Below are 17,747 nucleotides of genomic sequence, written 5' to 3'. Positions count from 1 at the left end.
GCACAGTTCACAGCAGCAGTGGGAGTCGAACTAGCAGAGTGCTGATTCGCAGCCCAACAACTTAACTGCTAAGCTTACAGCAGCTCTTTGTTAAACTCCTGACCAAGAGCAGTTGTTAGTTTCTCATTTATTTCAGTAATTTTTAGCAAACCCATCTGGAAACAATATCCACTGACCCCAGAGATGTTCGCTGACTCTCTTGGTGGTAACGGAAATGCACTTGGAATGTGATCAAGAACATTTTTACCTCTTTGTATTTCATATATTCCAACTATAGCCCTGGTTTCGGAAACAGATGCTGGGCCACATCTGTGAACGAGCCCAGGCACAAGTAAGTTCTTTTATGTTCCCCAGCGGCTGCTCCGTAACACAAATATAGACAGAAGACCTACAGACCTCAGTTAGTTATAATTTAACTTCAGCTGGACATTAAACACTTTATTAAAAATAACCCTCATGGGCTCTCAAAGGTTTTGGTGGAGTCTCATTTCAAGTACCCTCAAGTGCCACATTAAAAAAAATTAAAGCAATATTGTTTTATTGAATTAAAACAATAAAGCTGACTCCTTAACATTTGGTGACTCTTGCCCACAAAATGATGCGGTCTGTGAATAATTACCACCAACTGGTACCTCGTTACCCATACTCCAAAATGTTTCCATGAAATATGCCACTGAGCAATAATAATTTGAAATAGGGATTCAAACTTTAATTGGGAAACTAATCAGCTAGAGATTTAGATTATTAATGGGGGTAAATTTTTAACAGAGGACTGAAAATTAATGGCACACATAAGGTAACTTGTTTCTTTTACTGTACGCTCATGCTTCCTTCAATATCACAAAAAGATAATTATTGTAAGAGATTTATTAATTTTAAAATGATAATCAGTCTATCATTGTGTAGCTTAATGACCTAAAATTATGTTATTGATAGCCCTAATCTATTTTAAAGAATATAAATTACAAAATAGAAAACTATAAAGAAAAAAGGCACATTCAATTTTTGCTTATACACGGGATGGAAAAATTCTGCATGCAGTTGTCCAAAGACAAGAACAGCTTTGTATGGCATAAGGAACGCTGTACAGAAGACCCAGTGGATGCTGTCTTTCTACAGGCACAATAAATCTTGTGTTACTTGGTACATGGCCTAGATTATTACTTTATGAGCTACTTTTTTAGCAGATGATCAATTGCTCCACAAATAAACAGAAAGGTGTTTGCTACTTTTAAGTGCTAGCTATCATCTCCTGCTGTTTGAATGTATCAAAAGGTTTTGCAATTTCCATGCTTACCAAAATTGCACCCCCTCCCCAATACATGCCATTCAAAAACCCATTTTGCGCTCGGCAGGAACAGACAGAGGTTCTATCTAGTTCAGCATCCCATTTCCCAGCCAGAAAGTCCATCCAAGCAGAGAATGGAGGCCTTGTTTTGTGTCCCCAGAAATGAGTGTTTCCATTTCTGTCACAACAAAGCTTCTCAGTCCAATCAGGCTGAGGATAAGTGAAGATTTTCCTAAAGAATGTTAGTGACATCTTTTCTTTGGTCAATGTTTTCTCAAAGGCAGCCAGACTTACATCTGACAAAATGCATGAAAAATTGTACATTGGTGGCCCTGCTCCAGCTTGAGCTCTGAGGACTTCCTTAGCATGAACAATGTACAGACAATTTCAGTGCATCAAGGGCATTGGGAGGTTGGCTTTTTTGCTTCACTAACTGGTAGGCATCTAGGGACAGGGCATTTTCTGCAGTGCTCTTTGGAACACCCGTCTACTTGAGGCTCATCTGGTGTCTCTACATTACTGTGTTTTAGGCACCTGGCCAAAATCTTTTTGCCCAGGATTTTACTTAGGGATTTGATCTTCCCAGCTTTTTTAATGGTCTGCTTCTGGTCTGAGTTTTTTCTTATGGATAGTTTTACGATGTTTATGTCCCTGGGTTTCTTTTAATGGCTTGTTTTTATATTGATAATTTGTTATTTTAATTGTAAGCCAACTTAAGCAGCTTTTGATGGAGTGACATAGAAATCTCCTAAAGAGATAAATACCAACTTGCTTAAGATTTCCTTCAGAAGCCCTGATCTATGTGCTGTTACCTCCAAACCCAAGACAGGAGGTTACAAGAGACAAAATGTCTCAACAAAGGATACTTTACCTATGGAATTCCCTTCCTATAACCATTCACCTGGTATCTACATTGTCACACCTGAGTTGCTAGGTGACAGCTTAAGTGTAGCTGTTAGCGTGCTTGACTAGGATCCGAGAGATCCAGGTGTGAATGCCCACTCTGCCATGGAAGCTTTCTGGATGACCTCAGGCCAAGCACACTCACTCAGCCTCACCTACCTCACAGGGTGGTTGTGATAATAAAATGGAGCAAGCCGCTTTGGGTTCCCTTTGAGGAGGAAGGCAGGACATAAATGAAGTAAATAAATAAATAGATAACGTGGGCTCTAGTTCCCAAAAAATTTATGCTAAAACTCATTAGGACTTTATTTAATTGTAAATTCATAAGAATGAATGGTTGGAAACTGTGCAAAAACTGACAGATTCACACATGCAATTTCCAAATATTACATGATGCCTTTAGATAGTGGTAGACACCACAGCTTAACACTCCTGATTTCCCAGAGAACCGTGATGTCATGCCATTAAAAAAAAAGATGCGTTGCCATGTACACCTCGTATTTGTTTTCACAGTACTGAAATCTAATGTTACGTTGCTGACTGCAATTCATAGTGAAGGAAGTGCTATCGGTATTCTAGTACTGACGATTAGACAAGGATTTAGGTCTAGATTAGCCAAGTACAGCCATCTCAATCTTTCCATGAAGACAGTTTCAGAAGGGTAGCTGTGTTGGTCTGAAGTAACAGAACAAGATCCAAGTACAGTAGCACTTTGAGGATCAATGAAATGTCCAGGATATAAGCTTCTGAGAGACAAGCTCCTTTAACTCTTGCAGAGAGCTTGACTTTTAAAAGCTTATACCATGGAAATCTTGTTGGTCTTTAAGGTGCTACAAGATGCAAATCTTGCCCTTCTCAATCTGACTTACATGCAGTATCTTCTGCCATGATGCTGTCTTAGCACCTTTAGTTTATGATATCGATCCTCCCTTTCTGTCTCTATAACATCGGATTTGGTCGTTCATGATTGTTTGCTGCCGTACTTATTTTAGATCATTAATAGGCAGCAGACAAGAGCAAGAGCAAAAGAACCCTGAAACTAGTTTCTTGAGCATGGAGAGCTGATGCATATATGGGGCTGTAAGACTCGCTTTTTCTCAAGCAGCAGCTACCCAATTTTGTGGAAGTACAAAAGCAATTTTTGTGACACAGCACAAAAGAAGCGACTGTTGGAAAGAAAAGGAGCCCCAAACCAACCAGGGTTGGTGCAAGCCTCCTCTGTGAGCTTCAGTAGCTCTTTGGCTCCTAGCTGAAAGGTTTTAAAAATTAAAACGTTTCAGTGGGAAACTGTAACTTGATCCCAGAGAGATGAAGTGCTTGGAATACACACCTCAATCTGAGATTTTTTTTTTACTCCATAATGCTGGCCTTAAAGAGATTCTCTCAGATCCCCAGCAAATGGCTGGATCACCTTATGAGTTTTCCCACTGTGCTCAAGTACAACTGTGATTGTACAGTTCACGAAGTGCACAATACACGATCTCATGCGGGAAGATTATGTCAGTTTATCCTTTATGGTCTTGCTAAGATCTGTCAATTCTTCTCTGTCACACATATCTTCAACCAAACCTTTAAGTCGAGATAAATGGTATAAAGCTCTGTAAACAAAAAAAGAAAAAGAAGGCATATGGTTTATTATATGAGCACACGTAACAGCACACAAGGGATACACCAATGAATTCAGTTTCAGGCAGTTAGTAGGTGCTGCCTAAGATACAGATTAGTATTTATCTGTAGTTCTTCAGAAGACTCCTTTGCAGGAACGAACGAACGAACGAACGAACGAACGAACGAACGAACACACACACACACAGAAAACCAAGGGGTTTGGGGCACCCCCAAATCCTACCAGGTTATTTTGGGGCATTCTACTTTTAATGAGGATGGTGAGGAAGTCTTGTTAGTCATGGCAAAAAAAAAAAAGCAGCAGCACATTATCTTTGATGACATCTGTTCTGCTCAAGAACGTAAGAAAAGTCCTGCTTTGAGCAACCTGATCTAGTCTGATCAATTTCCACCAGTGGTCAGCGAGGTGCCTCCGGGAAGCTCACAAGCAAAACATTCTATTTCCCTTGGAGCACAAAGAGTTAAGATTGTACAAACTGGGTTGCACCTGGAAGTTGCCTTGCTTCAAACCATTACAATGAGTTATTTCCAAACTAACCCATATTCACGAACAAGACTGAAAAAGATGTAATTAGCTGGACTAATTTATGGCATGAACCGGGAAATAGTTAAGCCAAGGCAAGGAGTTAAGAGAGATAGTCCCAAGTTCACATGCTTAAAAATCACCAAACTGGAACAGTTTTGTACAAGTATCACAAGCTGGGGCATCCTTGCCCCCTAATGCCCAGTTCTAAAGAAGCCACATTCATGTTGATTTCTCTTCCTCAAGCATGGGTGAATGTAACTGGGTACAGGAAAGGGCCTAATGCATGTGGGGGATTTTTATACATATGCACTGAACAATTCCAGCCAAATTATTTTGCAGATCTTTGCCACAAAGCAACCGCATGATTACCTCTGAAGGGATCTTGTTACAGGGATTGTATCACTATTGCATTGTCTCAAATCCACGTCCTCATCTGAAGCCTGAAAAATAATTTTTAAAAAATTAACAGGCATGTTTCCTTTTTAAAGTTATTACTCAGGAACTACAGAGAAACCATTTCAAAGGTAACTTGAGTTTCTTACTTACTAGTCAATGTTTGTTTTGAACTGAACTAAGGTTACCATAGCACCCCAATCACACCAACTGTTAAGATCTTTTTCACACCAGCTAGGAAGAGCGGAGTATGAATTTTACAATAAAACAAAAGAAAATAATGTCACGTGCTGGGAGCTGCAGTAGCATAATAGCTAAGCCTGTGAGCCATGAAATCTCAAGTTATCTCAAACACAGCTCACTATGGGACCTTCAGCAAGTCATTTACCTCTCGGCTTCAGTGCCCCCATCCATAATACAGAGATAACAACAAAGACTTACCCAGCGGGGATGCTGAAAGTTTACTTTGAACACTTGAAAGCACTACATAAAGGCTAATAATTTATTTCTATTAGTAGTTCAGCCACTGACCTGAGGCAAGTAATAATTCCTTCAGGGAAAGAGATCCACTGCCCATCACTTACCCTGGAACATGCTTTTTGGGCAAAGTGATTTTTAAAGATGTTTGTATAGAGATTTTAGCATGCACTCTGAATATGAATATATTATGCTTACGTCACTTTCATTCATTCCAAATCCCTTAAATTAAAGTCACTTTCTCAACGCGCCTTTACAAGCAAGGTTTTTTTTTGTAAACACCAAGGGAAGTCTTGTTCAAAATGGAATTACTTGCTTTTTTAAGCTCTTTGTTTTGTTCAGAGTTCTTCTTCAGGTTAAAGCTCTGCTGAACTGCTTGAAGATTAAATAGCATCAGTTTCAAAGCTTCCACAGGCCCATGATGATTCCCTCCAGAAAACGTACTCTCCTGGAACCAAAGACAGACATTGTGTAAAAAAAAAAAAGGGGGGGGGGCATTTGAGCTTCATGCTGAAAAAGTTCTCCCAGATGAAATCTTTGGCTGGTAATTTAATGGATCCTCCACCTTTAGCTCTACCTATATATAAAAAGAGGGTATCATAGCTCTTGCAAGAAAGCACTCGGAAGGCCTCTTTTCTAGTTTTAGGAAATGGATTCTATAGGAGGAGGAGAGGGAGAGAAAAAAAAATAGGCTTTTCACTTATGCTTCACTTTTAACTTACCTGACTGCTGTTCTTTAGACAATCTTCTAAATATCCATCTACAATGCTTGCTTTAAAGGGTTCTTGAGAGTTCTCTTCGCAATGTACAGGCACAGGAGACTTCCTAAAGACAGAGTTTAAAGTCTAAAGTAGTTTTTTTTTTTAATTTTCACAAAAATATCCTGATATAATTGTATGTAACCCATTGGAGATTTTCTGCTCTTAACATCAACAGTGCAATTCTATTTTTTAAACATATTACATTTTCATCCTAACCTTCCTCTGGAGAACTCAAGGCAGCCAATATGGCAGTTCTCACTTTCTACACAACCCTGAAAGACAGATGATGCAGGGAGAAAATGACTGACCCAGGACCACCCAGTAGCTTCAGCACAAGAAGGCATCTGAATCTGGATTTCCCAGTTCCAGTATCTAAACACCACATGCGCTGCTCTCTCGCGTCAAGAGTTAGCGCTCACCTATCAAAAGGCATTCCACGAGTGCCACAGATGACTTTACAAAGTTCTACTTTTTGTATAATTAAATGCTCAACTCTTTTAAAAAGCTCTATTTATCACATCACATTTCTGAGTGTAGATCCAGAGGAGTTAGCCGTGTTAGTCTATAGTAGCAAAATAGTAAGGAGTCCAGTAGCACCTTTAAGGCTAACCAACTTTATTGTAGCATAAGCTTTGGAGAGCCACAGCTCTCTTTGTCGCATGCATCTGATGAAGAAAGCTGTGGCTCTCGAAAGCTTAAAGGTGCTACTGGACTCTTTACTATTTCTGAGTGTGTATACAATGCTGTAAAGTTGTAGCCAACTAATGGCTGAAGTTCAGAGGTGGTCTGCCATTGCCTGTCTCTGCGTAACCACCTGGACTTCCTTGTCAGGGTCCTATCTAAGGACTAAGCAGGGACAACCTGCTTGGTTCCTGAGACCTGAGAAGATCAGGCTAGCCTGGGCCATCCAAGTCAGGGCTCACATTTCCGTACCACCTGTTAATACAGGTGTGGCGGCTTACAAAGAAACTATCTAAACATTTAATGCGTATAAAGTTATTTTAAAATTGAAGAAAACAACTTAAATACACATCAACAATAAATGATCAATGCTCCTTTTGATTTTACAAACAGGGGAGCAAAAGACCTAGCAAGAAACTGGAACAAAAAAAGCGCCGATCGGCCTAGCTTCAACTGGAACATCGAAGGAGAAAAGAATGATCTGGGCCACGACGTTGCAACACCACAAACTGATGGTACCCGAGTTGCCAAGATTATAAAAAATGACCTACTGACCACCAACTGTGGTCAAATATTCCGCTGAACCAAGAACAGCACTGCAGAGGTGCCATTACCTTTTTAAAAATTCATTTTGGTGTCATATGCTGGCAAGAATTCAGGGCTGCTTGCTCCTAAGCCAGCAGCAGCCAGAGGCAGATCTATAGCGTACACACAATTCTCTGAAAGTGCTTGTTATACCCAACCATTACGGTATACCCAATACCTCACTACACCTAACACTACCCACCCTGTTTCTAGCACACCCCACTGATAGATTGTTGTGACATTTCTGTGCTGTTATCCTGGAGGTGGGCCTACATCAACAAGGAGGTGACTGAAAGGACTGCAGCAGCACCTGCAAGGAACTAGATGTCTGTTGCCACTTGAGAGAAGCCAAGCAGTTCTTCTTCTCAAAGATACAGGAGTCTAATTGAAAGAAAGGCATCTCTATAGTTTGTTCATGCATTTGGGGTGGGGATGAGGAGTTGGCAGACTGTTGTAAAGACCAAGATGGAGCACATCTATTATATCTTTAACCTAACCTTCGTCCAAGATCAGGACAGTACATGCGGAATCAATACATCATGGCACTACCGAATGATAACCTGTGAAATCGTGACAATGTTATCTAAATAAAGCTGGATGTCCTGCTACTCACAAACCAACTGGAACATTATCCCATGATCTTTCGGCCTCTAGGACATCCACTGTACAAGGACTGCCGTCGTTGTTCAGGACGTTGGCTAATTCATCAGCAGAGGACTCCAGAGTTCTCTTCACCTTCAGAAGAAGTGCCTTGGGGTCATTCTCTAAAATGATTTATTGTTAGCAATCATTAAAAGCAAAAATCAGCACATATATATGACTCAGAAACATACAGCATATTACTTGGTGCTAAAAATCAAATGCAGGAACAGACATTTCAAGTTAGAATCTCAAGTTAGCGAAACCTGGAAAGAAATCTGAAAAAACCCAGAGGGGTAGCCGGTTGCAGCAAACACACTAAAAAGGCCATAAAGGCAAGCAGGTTTGTTGTGGGCATGTCTTTTCTGGAACAAAAAATAATAGCCTGAGAAATCTCTACAACAGAATGTAGGGAATGAACATGTTCATTATACTCAGTTTATAGCCAAGAAATTGGGGAGGGGGGGGGAGAGATAACATATTGATGAAATGCCCATTTTCTTCTATCCTACGTATCTCTGAAAGTCAAATTGATGCAGTCTAGCACTAGTTCCACAAGACAACTATGCAAAGAGAGTCCACCTATTGAAGTATGTGGCACCTCTCTCTCTTGGTGTTTACCCCATAAATGTGGTATGTGTGAGTGAATATTACAACCATACAGCAGTGGAGCCAACAGCACTGAGTCTTTCTAAATTTATCAACATTCTCCCTCTCAGCAGAGCAGTGACTGGGTGAGAACTGGGTGTGTACATGGTCCCTGTGTGAGAAAGTGCCACACGGCAGCATCTCTGATACAGCTTGCTCAAGGGATATTAGTGATTTGGGGTTTGGTAAGTCACCATTGCAACAGAGTTGCAGAAGCCAGGGCAGCTAAAATCACCCACGCAACCTCTCAACAGTATCATCTTTGCTGGGGCCTGAGAAGCTATGCTGGTATCAAGCATTCCACAACCACTTGTTGAAAAGTATTTTCTAGGACTTTTTGACTGTATCCATCATAATAACCTCACCATGGCTCAGCAGCAGGCAATTTCCTCTTACTAATAAATAGCCTCAACACCTAAGAGAACTAAGCTAGGATGAGAACTGCAAGACACCAATGGTCTAGTGTAGACACTACGCTACCCAACTGCCGAATATTTATGATGATTGGGAATGCCCTGTAGGCCTGTGTTCTCCTTCTTTGCATGTGTTTCCTCCTTCTCTTCAGTTCCTCTTCTCTTTTTTTAATTAAAGTTTTTGTAAAAGAAAGAAAGAATAACAAAGAAATAACAAAAAAGAAAAAACTATATAAATGAAAAGGAGGCTCCCGATTTTCTCTTTGACAAATATAGCTATAATCACAAAATTTTCTCTTATTCTATGTTTACAAAGAAAAGCTCTCTTTTTTCTATTGTCCATATTCCTTAGACATATCATTAAATCCTTATCTATTTCATGCAAAAGCCTGTAAGAGGTTTCCAATCAGCAATTCCTCCCCTCAGTCTCAATGTGAACTGTAACAGTCTGTTTTTATACTGTTATGCTGTTTCATTTTCAAGTTGAGTAGTCATGCTGCTTTGCAGTAGAAGAGCAAGATTAGAGTCTAACAGCACCTTAAAGACCAAAAAACCTCCAGAGTATAAGCTTTCAAGACTTTTAGAAGCTTATACCGTGGAAATCTTGTTGGTCTTTAAGGTACCACTGGACTTGAATCATGTTTTAACTACACCGCCTTGATCAGGACTCTGAAAAGGTGGCATAGAAATATCCTAGACAGACATACAGACAACCAAGTTTGAGCTTTCACTACATCTGTGAAAACCAGTGTATAGCGCTCAACATTTCACTCCAAGACCATAAAGGAGGACGAAATTCACTCACAAGACAGGAGGAAAAGCATGCAAATGGGACTGTATTTTTACCTTGTGCTCTCAGTCCAAGAGGCCCTGGACAGGACTAGTTAAAACAATATTAAGGCAACCACAATTATCAGTATTAAAACACGAGGCAGCAAAAAGAACAGAGTGAAAGTGAGGAGGGGGGTGGGTCACAAAAACGAGAGAGTGTAAGAACTTTTTTAAAAAAGAAAAAAATATATATTGGGTACAACACAACCAGCAAGAAGATAAAACAGCATAACTAAAAGTCAACAGGCAGCATGGTTGGGCCACATTATGTCTTCGCTGGACCAACAGCAAAAAGTGTTTTGTTCTATATGAAAATACATTGACAGCATTTTGAATTCACCTCCACCTTACATTTCAGGAGTTCATTGACAGCCAGAATAAAATGCTCCAATGAGTTACCTCTCCATGAATGCCTGCCCTCTCCTGAACCATCGGGTGCAAAGCACACTCTCCGGCAATCACGTTGGCAGTCTCTCACAACAGCATCCTTATTTTCTAGGTCCGGAAAACTGTTGCGTTCAGATCGTCTAGAGTTGTTTGATCCACCCAGATTTTGGCTGCTTAGCAGCTCCTTGCTCCCTTGCAAGCGGGAAGAATCACTTTCCACATCACGGGTCTGGGGAAAATTTTCATTAGCAGAATCTGGCAAGAGATGATGGGTGTCAAGCCAAGACGGATACTTGACATCAGGAATGCTGCTTATCCCTGAAACACTCAAGTCAGATTTTTGACTTGTAAGCCACCTTGGATAGTTCTTATGAAAAGAAGGCCCCGAGTCCTCCTGCTCAACCAAGTGGTTCGGCAGAGAATGCCCTGAAGCCTCAGAATCATATCTGTGAAACGTATGTTGTGCGGACATCTTTCTGCTAAAGTCTTTGTATGAAGAGGAAATAACAGGATCTCCGGGAAAACTCATTCCTTCTTCCTTGCCCAACGATGAGGTCCTGTGACGAACGTAAGAGGGAGAAGTCAGGGATTTCCTCTTCGATTTGCTATTCTGACGTGCTGGCTGGAAGGCACTGGCTTGGTTAAAAGGCACTGAACCATCTGCAGGAAAGGCGAGAAGATCATCTGTGGTGAGACTGAGCACGTCTGAGTCATAAATCATTTTTCTTCTCAAGGGCGGAGCAACCGAATCCTGTAGTGCCCACTGTTTAAAGTTCTCCGGAGCTGGAAAACAAGAAGTAGCTTAGCATAATCCATAAATTCCAAAACATAAAAGATGCTTTAAAAGATGCAGTAACTGTATCTTTGCACTAGAAGTTCAGCGTATCAGCCCAGCGGTCAGACATTTGTCCAAGATAAATCATTCTTTCCAGGCAAGCAACATGCCATGTTCAGTCTAAACAGTGCAGGGGCACAAAGGAACATCTAGGGTGGAAGGGTAACATTTCCTGCACTTCACTTCAGGGTTGCTAGAAATGCAACGTACACTTCAGCATATTGTATCATGCAATACTCCACACGCACCTGTTTATAGGACCACAAGGGCTTCACTGACTAACCATTCCATGCAGTTTTTAGGCTGAGGGAAGAGTCAAAATTCTTAGGCACCAGCCTAGCTATTAAGACTTTTTCATCAAAGACCCTGTTCTGCGTATTCTGTCTTTTGAAGACTACCAAAGACAGTCTTCAAAAAGACAAAGGCGCTCCAGCTCTGGAACTCTCTCTATTAAACTGTGCAAATTTTCTTTCTTCCAAACCTTTGGCTGATTCTCTGCACCACTCGGCCTTCTGCTCCTGAAGTGATTTTATTGGCCTACTACTAATTCTTCTTTGCTGCTTCTGATATTTTGATTGATTAAATTTAAATGTCTGAGCGCTGCAAAACTGTTTCATCAGGCTAGCGTGTTGTTTTCTGTTTTTCTTATTCAGTTATTGCTTTTCATTACTTGGAAGTGTCTTCTGTGCTAACAGTATGGATACAAACGTTTCAGATAAACTCAGATTACCTGACCTAGATAGCCCAGGCAAGCCCAATCTCATCAAGTCTCAGAAGTTAAGCAGGGCTGGCTGTGGTTAGTACTTGGGTGGGAGACAATCAAGGAATCCTTGGATGCTATGCACAGGAAGACAATGGCAAACCACCTCTATGGGGTGCCCATGAGTCTACTGTGACTTGATGGCCAACCCCCCCCCCACTTCCCCTTGTAAAAGGGTGGTGCAGACCCTCCCTGTGAATACTAGGAAGCCATATTGCAGCACTACTTTTAAAAGAGAGGGGGAATGGGGTCGGAGAGGAGTTGCTATCTACATGCTCCAGGCTATGCAGAAGAGGAGACGGGAGTAAGCCAGAACTCCCCCCCTCCCAGGTTCTCCATCTGAGACCACACAGGCAGGCAACCAGAGGGCCACTAGAGCCCCACAAGAGGGGTCAGGATGCATCTTCTGACACCCATCTCTATTAGTTTGCCCCAGAGTTTCTCCTCATGGCCCCCTGTTCCTCAGAAGTAGCATCTCAGAAACCAAAGTAGCTTGTAGTGGGAGGCAGGACAATTCTGTTCTGCTGCCTGAAGCACCTTCTTTAAGTGGAGGTGCTTCAATCCAACTGGATCCAACCCACATTGAGTAAAATATAAAACCAAAAACTTGAGAGATAAAGAGAGCCCTGACCTGGATAGTCCAGCTGAGGCTGATCTCATCAGATCTCAGAAGCTAAGCAAGGTCGGCCTTGGTTGGTAACTGGGAGACCTCCAGTGAAGACAACGGCTGCAGAGGCAGGCAATGGCAAACCATCTCTGATAATCTCTTTCCAAGTAAACCCCACTAGGGGCCACCATAAGTCAACTATGACTTGAGGGCACCACACACACACACAAATAAAGAGAACCCCAAATTTAATAACAATAACTGCGCTTATATACTGCTCTTCAAGACAGAATAGTGCCCCACTCAAAGCAGTGAACTAAGTCAGCGTTGTTTCTATCTCCACAATGCTGCTGGGGAGCTGGGCCTGAGAAGAGTGGCTTACCCATGGCCACCTGCTGAGCTCACCACAGTAGCAGATCTCAAAACCAGGAGAGTGCTGATATGCAACCCAACCACTTAGTAACAACAACACTCGATTTGCCCTTCAGGATATCTTAACGCCCACTCAGAGTGGTTTACAAAGTATGTTACTATTATCCTCACAACAATCACCCTGTGAGGTGGGTGGGGCTGACAGAGCTCTCCGAAGCTGTGACTGACCCAAGATCACCCAGCTGGCTTCAGGCGGAGGAGTGGGAATTAACTCGGTTCTTCAGATTGCTCCTAACTACTTCACCAAACTGACTGTATGCTACAGCAGATTTTCAAGTCATGTGACAAAAAACACTTAGAATTATAAATAAATGTGTATATCCCAGAACTGATAATCAAGGGAAAACTTCTCAATACAGACATTCTAAAGGGGAGGGGTAATTCTTACTCTGAATGTCCCACATTTTAATCCACAGCATCTCTAGTTAAAGGATCACAAATATAAGGCACTGGCAAAGACCTTTCTTTGTCTGAGATTAGGAAAAGCAGCTGACAGCCAGAGAAGATATTACTAGGCAAATGGTCTGACTCTGTCTAAGGCTACATGTGAGTGCATCCGCTGGCTACAACTGACCTGCTCCTACAGTGTGTTATCCAATAAGCAAACTCATAGAAGTCGGAAGAGAAGAACGCTGGGAGTGTACAAATTTCCACTGGTGGAAGGATGCTGCTACTCCAGATTCTGAGATTATCACTTATGTAGACTGCTTGCAGGCACTGTTGTGAGCGAGACCCTGATGGCCAATCTACACTGGACTCACCATCGACAGAACCTTCCCAGAGAGAGAAAGACAACACTGCTTAATCTTTCCAGCCTCACGTCTGTGGATCAAATACTTCCACTGCAACTGGTTCCAAGCCAATGTTATTCGTCCATTAGTGCAATTACTATTTGAGAACATCAACTTGTGAAGAGGGTCTCTCATCAGCTGCTGCAGGATTCACAGAAATTAATGGCCTCATAGATGTTGGAAGGTGACAGATTTATCAGCTTGGCTTTCATTTATCAAGCTTATCACTTTTCTCTTACTGGAAGTTGCATTAGCAACACAATGTGGCATGTGCAAAGAAGTCAAAATAATATTACCAATGCGAAAAGAAATGGTACTAAAGATATTTTAGTTGACATCATTTTCATTGTAGCCAGAATTGTCATTAATCACACATTCTGCTAAGAAAAAACACATACCATATTTTTGCTGGAAACAATTATTTGAAGACTTGAAGTCTCTAGGAGTGCTCTGGTTAATGCAGATTTTTCCAGGTCTTATTTCTGGAGACACAAGACTGAGATTATAATCTTTAATATAGTCCTCCAAAGCTTGTGATGCCGAGCTATATAGCCTGTCCTTGTACTGAATTGACCTGTGTGACTCCAAGGAATTGTTGCTATTGCTGAGGCGATAACTCTCCATAAGAGAAGACATCATAGGTTCCAGAGAACAGACACTACCTTTTGAAAATCAAACATGCTATTGTTTCTCATCCAAATGGACTCCTGGAATTGTCATTCATGTTCTTGAAAACTGTCAATAAACAAGAAAAAAATCAGCTGTCCTGACATTTATTAAAGGCATAATCTTATCAATTTACTACAAATCTCAAATGTTGGTAAAAAGTTGCTTTCTGATTTGACTGGTGTGGTTAAAAGGTAACATTTACTATGATCCAGAGGAGGTAGCCATGCTAATCTGTAGTTGCAAAATAGTAGAGTCCAGTAGCACCTTTAAGACTAACCAACTTTGCCAGATAGCTGTGGTTCTCGAAAGCTTATGCTGCAATAAAGTCGGTTAGTCTTAAAGGTGCTACTGGACTCCTTATTCGCTATACGGCTAGAGTTGTGTGAATATGATCTATGCTTCAACTGGCACAAAATACATCTATTTTTTAAAAAAGCATTCAGATTGAATGCAGAAGCCAGACAATATAGCTCAGAAAAGACTTGATGCAACAAAATATTTTCTACACCAAAATGCTCAAGATGTGCTTTATCACAAACGAAAATGGCTCCAAGAATCAACCTCCAAGGGTTACAATGTAAGACCTAAGGGCCAAACTAGACATGATGGCATCCATGTGTTTGACATGTGGATGCTGCAATCACTCATGTCTAGTTTGGCCCTAAGCCTGTAGAGAACACGTTCATTTTACCTTTGAACTAGGAAGATCCAAATGGCCAACAGCCAAAGACAGTCCTATCCTCTATAAACCTGTCCAACATGCCATCCCAAGCCAGCATATCCATCTTAAACAGTGACCACTGCCACAATTTGTGGCATTGAGTTTCACAAGTCACCCACCGGTTGTGTAAAGGACTGTCTTAAGCATCCCCTGCCATACTTCAGGGACATGAGTAAAGGCCCAGGGCCCAGGACTGGACTCTAATGGACACTGTACTCTTGGGGTAGAGACAGCTGCGGCTGTCTCCCGTGTTCCTGTGAAAGCGTACAGGGGGGAGGCCCTCCTGAGCTTAGCTGTCTCCAACTTATCTGCCTACCTTCAGCACTCAGTCTGGGAAGGGGAACCGTTGCCATGGATACATAACCTTGGAACTTCTGAACTTTCTAAAACATCTTCTCTGCTTTTATTCGTAGTTGCTTTGCTTTTGCATTACACACACCATAGCTAGGGGGGAAGGAACTGGGCTGTACTTAGATTTCAATATAGGCTTGTGGCTTGGCAGAGAATTTCATTCCTGGCAATGACTGTGTAATGGATAGCTGAACCAGTAGGTTATCAATAAAGCTTTAACTCATGCAGTTCTGGACTCACATAGTGAAGTCATTGAAATCTATCCTGGGAGAACCTTACAAGGACTACTCAAGCTGACTTTTACTGAATAAAGACCTTGGTCGATCAGGGTCAGCACTGTCCATTCAGTGCGTCAGTGGCTTTCCAGGGTCTCAGGCAGAGGTCATTTACATCACCTACTACTTGGTCCTTTTAACTGAAGATGCTGGGGATTGAACCTGGGACCATCTGAATGCTAAGCAAATGCACTACAACTAGGGTTGCCAGGCGTGGCCTGGAGATCTCCTGGAACTGCAACCGATCTCCAGGCTACAGAGATCAGCTCCCCTGGAGAAAATCAAGATGGGTAGCCGTGTTAGTCTGTCTGTAGTAGTGAGCTACGACTCATGAAAGCTCCTACCCTACCACAAATTTTGTTAGTCTTATAGGTGCAACTGGACTCTTGCTGTTTTCTGCTCCTGGAGAAAATGGCTGCAACTGGAGGGTGGACAGTATGGCATTATACCCCACTGAGGTCCCTCCCCAAGTTCCACCCTTAAATCTCCAGGAATTTCCCATCTCAGAGTTCGCAACCTGCCACTGAGTCATGGTCTCATAGCAACATCATCCTCTCATATGGTCATCTTGGGCCTGTCATCTGCTCTCAGCTTCACTTACCACACAGGGTTGTTGAGAGGACAAAATGGGGAGGGGGGAAGGAATCATATATGCCATCCCAAAACTCATTTGAAGAACCGTGAGGTAAAAATGTGAAATGTGTTTTGTAGTCTACTCATAATCTAGAAAAGCCACTTTGGACTTATTCTTCCTTTACAATGACATTCGATTTATATACCGCCCTTCGGGACAACTTAATACCCACTCAGAGCGGTTTACAAAGTATGTTATTATCATCCCCACAACAATCACCCTATGAGGTGGGTAGGGCTGACAGAACTATGACTGACCCAAGGTCACCCAGCTGGCTTCAAGTGGAGGAGTGGGGAATCAAACCTGGCTCTCCAGATTAGAGTCCTGCCCTCTTAACCACTACACCAAACTGGCTCTCTTTTGTGCATTTTAATCCCATCTTTCTAAGGTTGCCAACTCCAGGCTGAAAAATAGCTTGAGATTTGGGAGTGGAGGTTGGAAAGAGTGGCATTTGGGAAGGGACCTCAGTGGGGTATAATGCAACAGGGTCCAGCTTCCATTATTTACAGGGGATGAGATGTCTGTTGACTGGAAATCAGTTGTAACTCTGGGAGATCTCCAGCCACCACCTGGAGGTTGACAACCATATTCTTTCATATTCTAGCTGAACCACTTTGACTTATTATTTAGGGTACTTTCATCCCGCCCCTTTCTCCTGTTTTTCAGTATTCCTCAGAAAGGGACAGCCACTTTCTCCACAAAACATTGAAATATCCTGGATATTGACTGTACTCATCTCACACTATGTAATCCACCTTGAATCTCAATGAGAAAGGCGGACTATAAATGATATAAATAAAATAAATAAGAAATCAATTCCTCCGCCGCCCCCCAGGCTACCAACACGTGAACGAAACGGCGCTCACGCGCTCAGCTGCGAGTGAACCTGAATGAGACGCCGCTCGTCTGAACTCGACCGCCGGGCAACACGCTTGTAGACACCCCCTCTGCTTTCCCCTCTCAGAAACCCCTCGCCCCCTGCCCCGTCGCCAGCCCCCGACCTGGCTCGCCAGCCCGCCTCAGTCGCTGCTTCTTCCTCCTCCTCCTCTTCCTCCCGCCCCCAGGTTTGAAAGGCAAACACCACCTCCTTCAAAATGGCGCCTCGGGGCCCGACTGCGCACGCGCAGCTCGCTCTTGCCGCACCCTTAGCCCAGGAGGCTCGAGAGAACCACAACTCCCGGCACGCCCCGCGGCCGACTGCGTCACAATGCTGCGGAGCCACACTGCCTCCCAGTGCTGAGACGCGGGAGCTACAGGCGGGAGGGGATGCCGCGGCGGCCCGCCCACAGCCTCTTCGATCCAGGTGAGCAGCGGGCGCTGCCGTTGGCCAGGTGCCGCCGCAGCCCATGGAAATACTCCCCGGGGGGCGGTGCTGGAGCTTGGCAAGTGGGGTTGCCAGCTCCGGGGCTGAAGGTTCCAGGAGATGGAACCTGGAGAGGGTGCAGTTTGGGGAGGGGAGGGACCTCAGTGGGGTATAATGCCCCATAGAGTCCACCCTCCAAAGCAGACACTTT

The 17,747-nt window shown here is 42.8% G+C and overlaps 1 protein-coding gene across 2 annotated transcripts; it reads right to left on the bottom strand.

Moving 5' to 3' along the window:
- Positions 1 to 471: 471 nt before the first annotated feature.
- C8H18orf54 (chromosome 8 C18orf54 homolog) lies at positions 472 to 17,285 on the bottom strand. 2 transcript variants are annotated; one of them, XM_054986168.1, is made up of 8 exons: positions 17,235 to 17,285; positions 13,982 to 14,318; positions 10,171 to 10,941; positions 7,854 to 8,004; positions 5,936 to 6,038; positions 5,530 to 5,661; positions 4,713 to 4,783; positions 472 to 3,789 (listed from the first exon to the last, which is right to left on the bottom strand). In XM_054986168.1, the coding sequence occupies exons 2-8, from the start codon at positions 14,220 to 14,222 to the stop codon at positions 3,687 to 3,689; spliced, it is 1,572 nt and encodes a 523-aa protein (XP_054842143.1). In that variant the 5' UTR covers positions 14,223 to 14,318; positions 17,235 to 17,285; the 3' UTR covers positions 472 to 3,686. The 2 variants fall into 2 exon arrangements, with proteins under 2 accessions (XP_054842143.1, XP_054842144.1); XM_054986169.1 differs by having other exon boundaries at positions 10,171 to 10,818.
- Positions 17,286 to 17,747: the final 462 nt, after the last annotated feature.

Source organism: Eublepharis macularius, chromosome 8 (genome assembly GCF_028583425.1).
Source record: "Eublepharis macularius isolate TG4126 chromosome 8, MPM_Emac_v1.0, whole genome shotgun sequence".
Lineage (NCBI taxonomy): Eukaryota > Metazoa > Chordata > Lepidosauria > Squamata > Eublepharidae > Eublepharis > Eublepharis macularius.
This window is presented reverse-complemented; position numbering and strand designations above follow the sequence as displayed.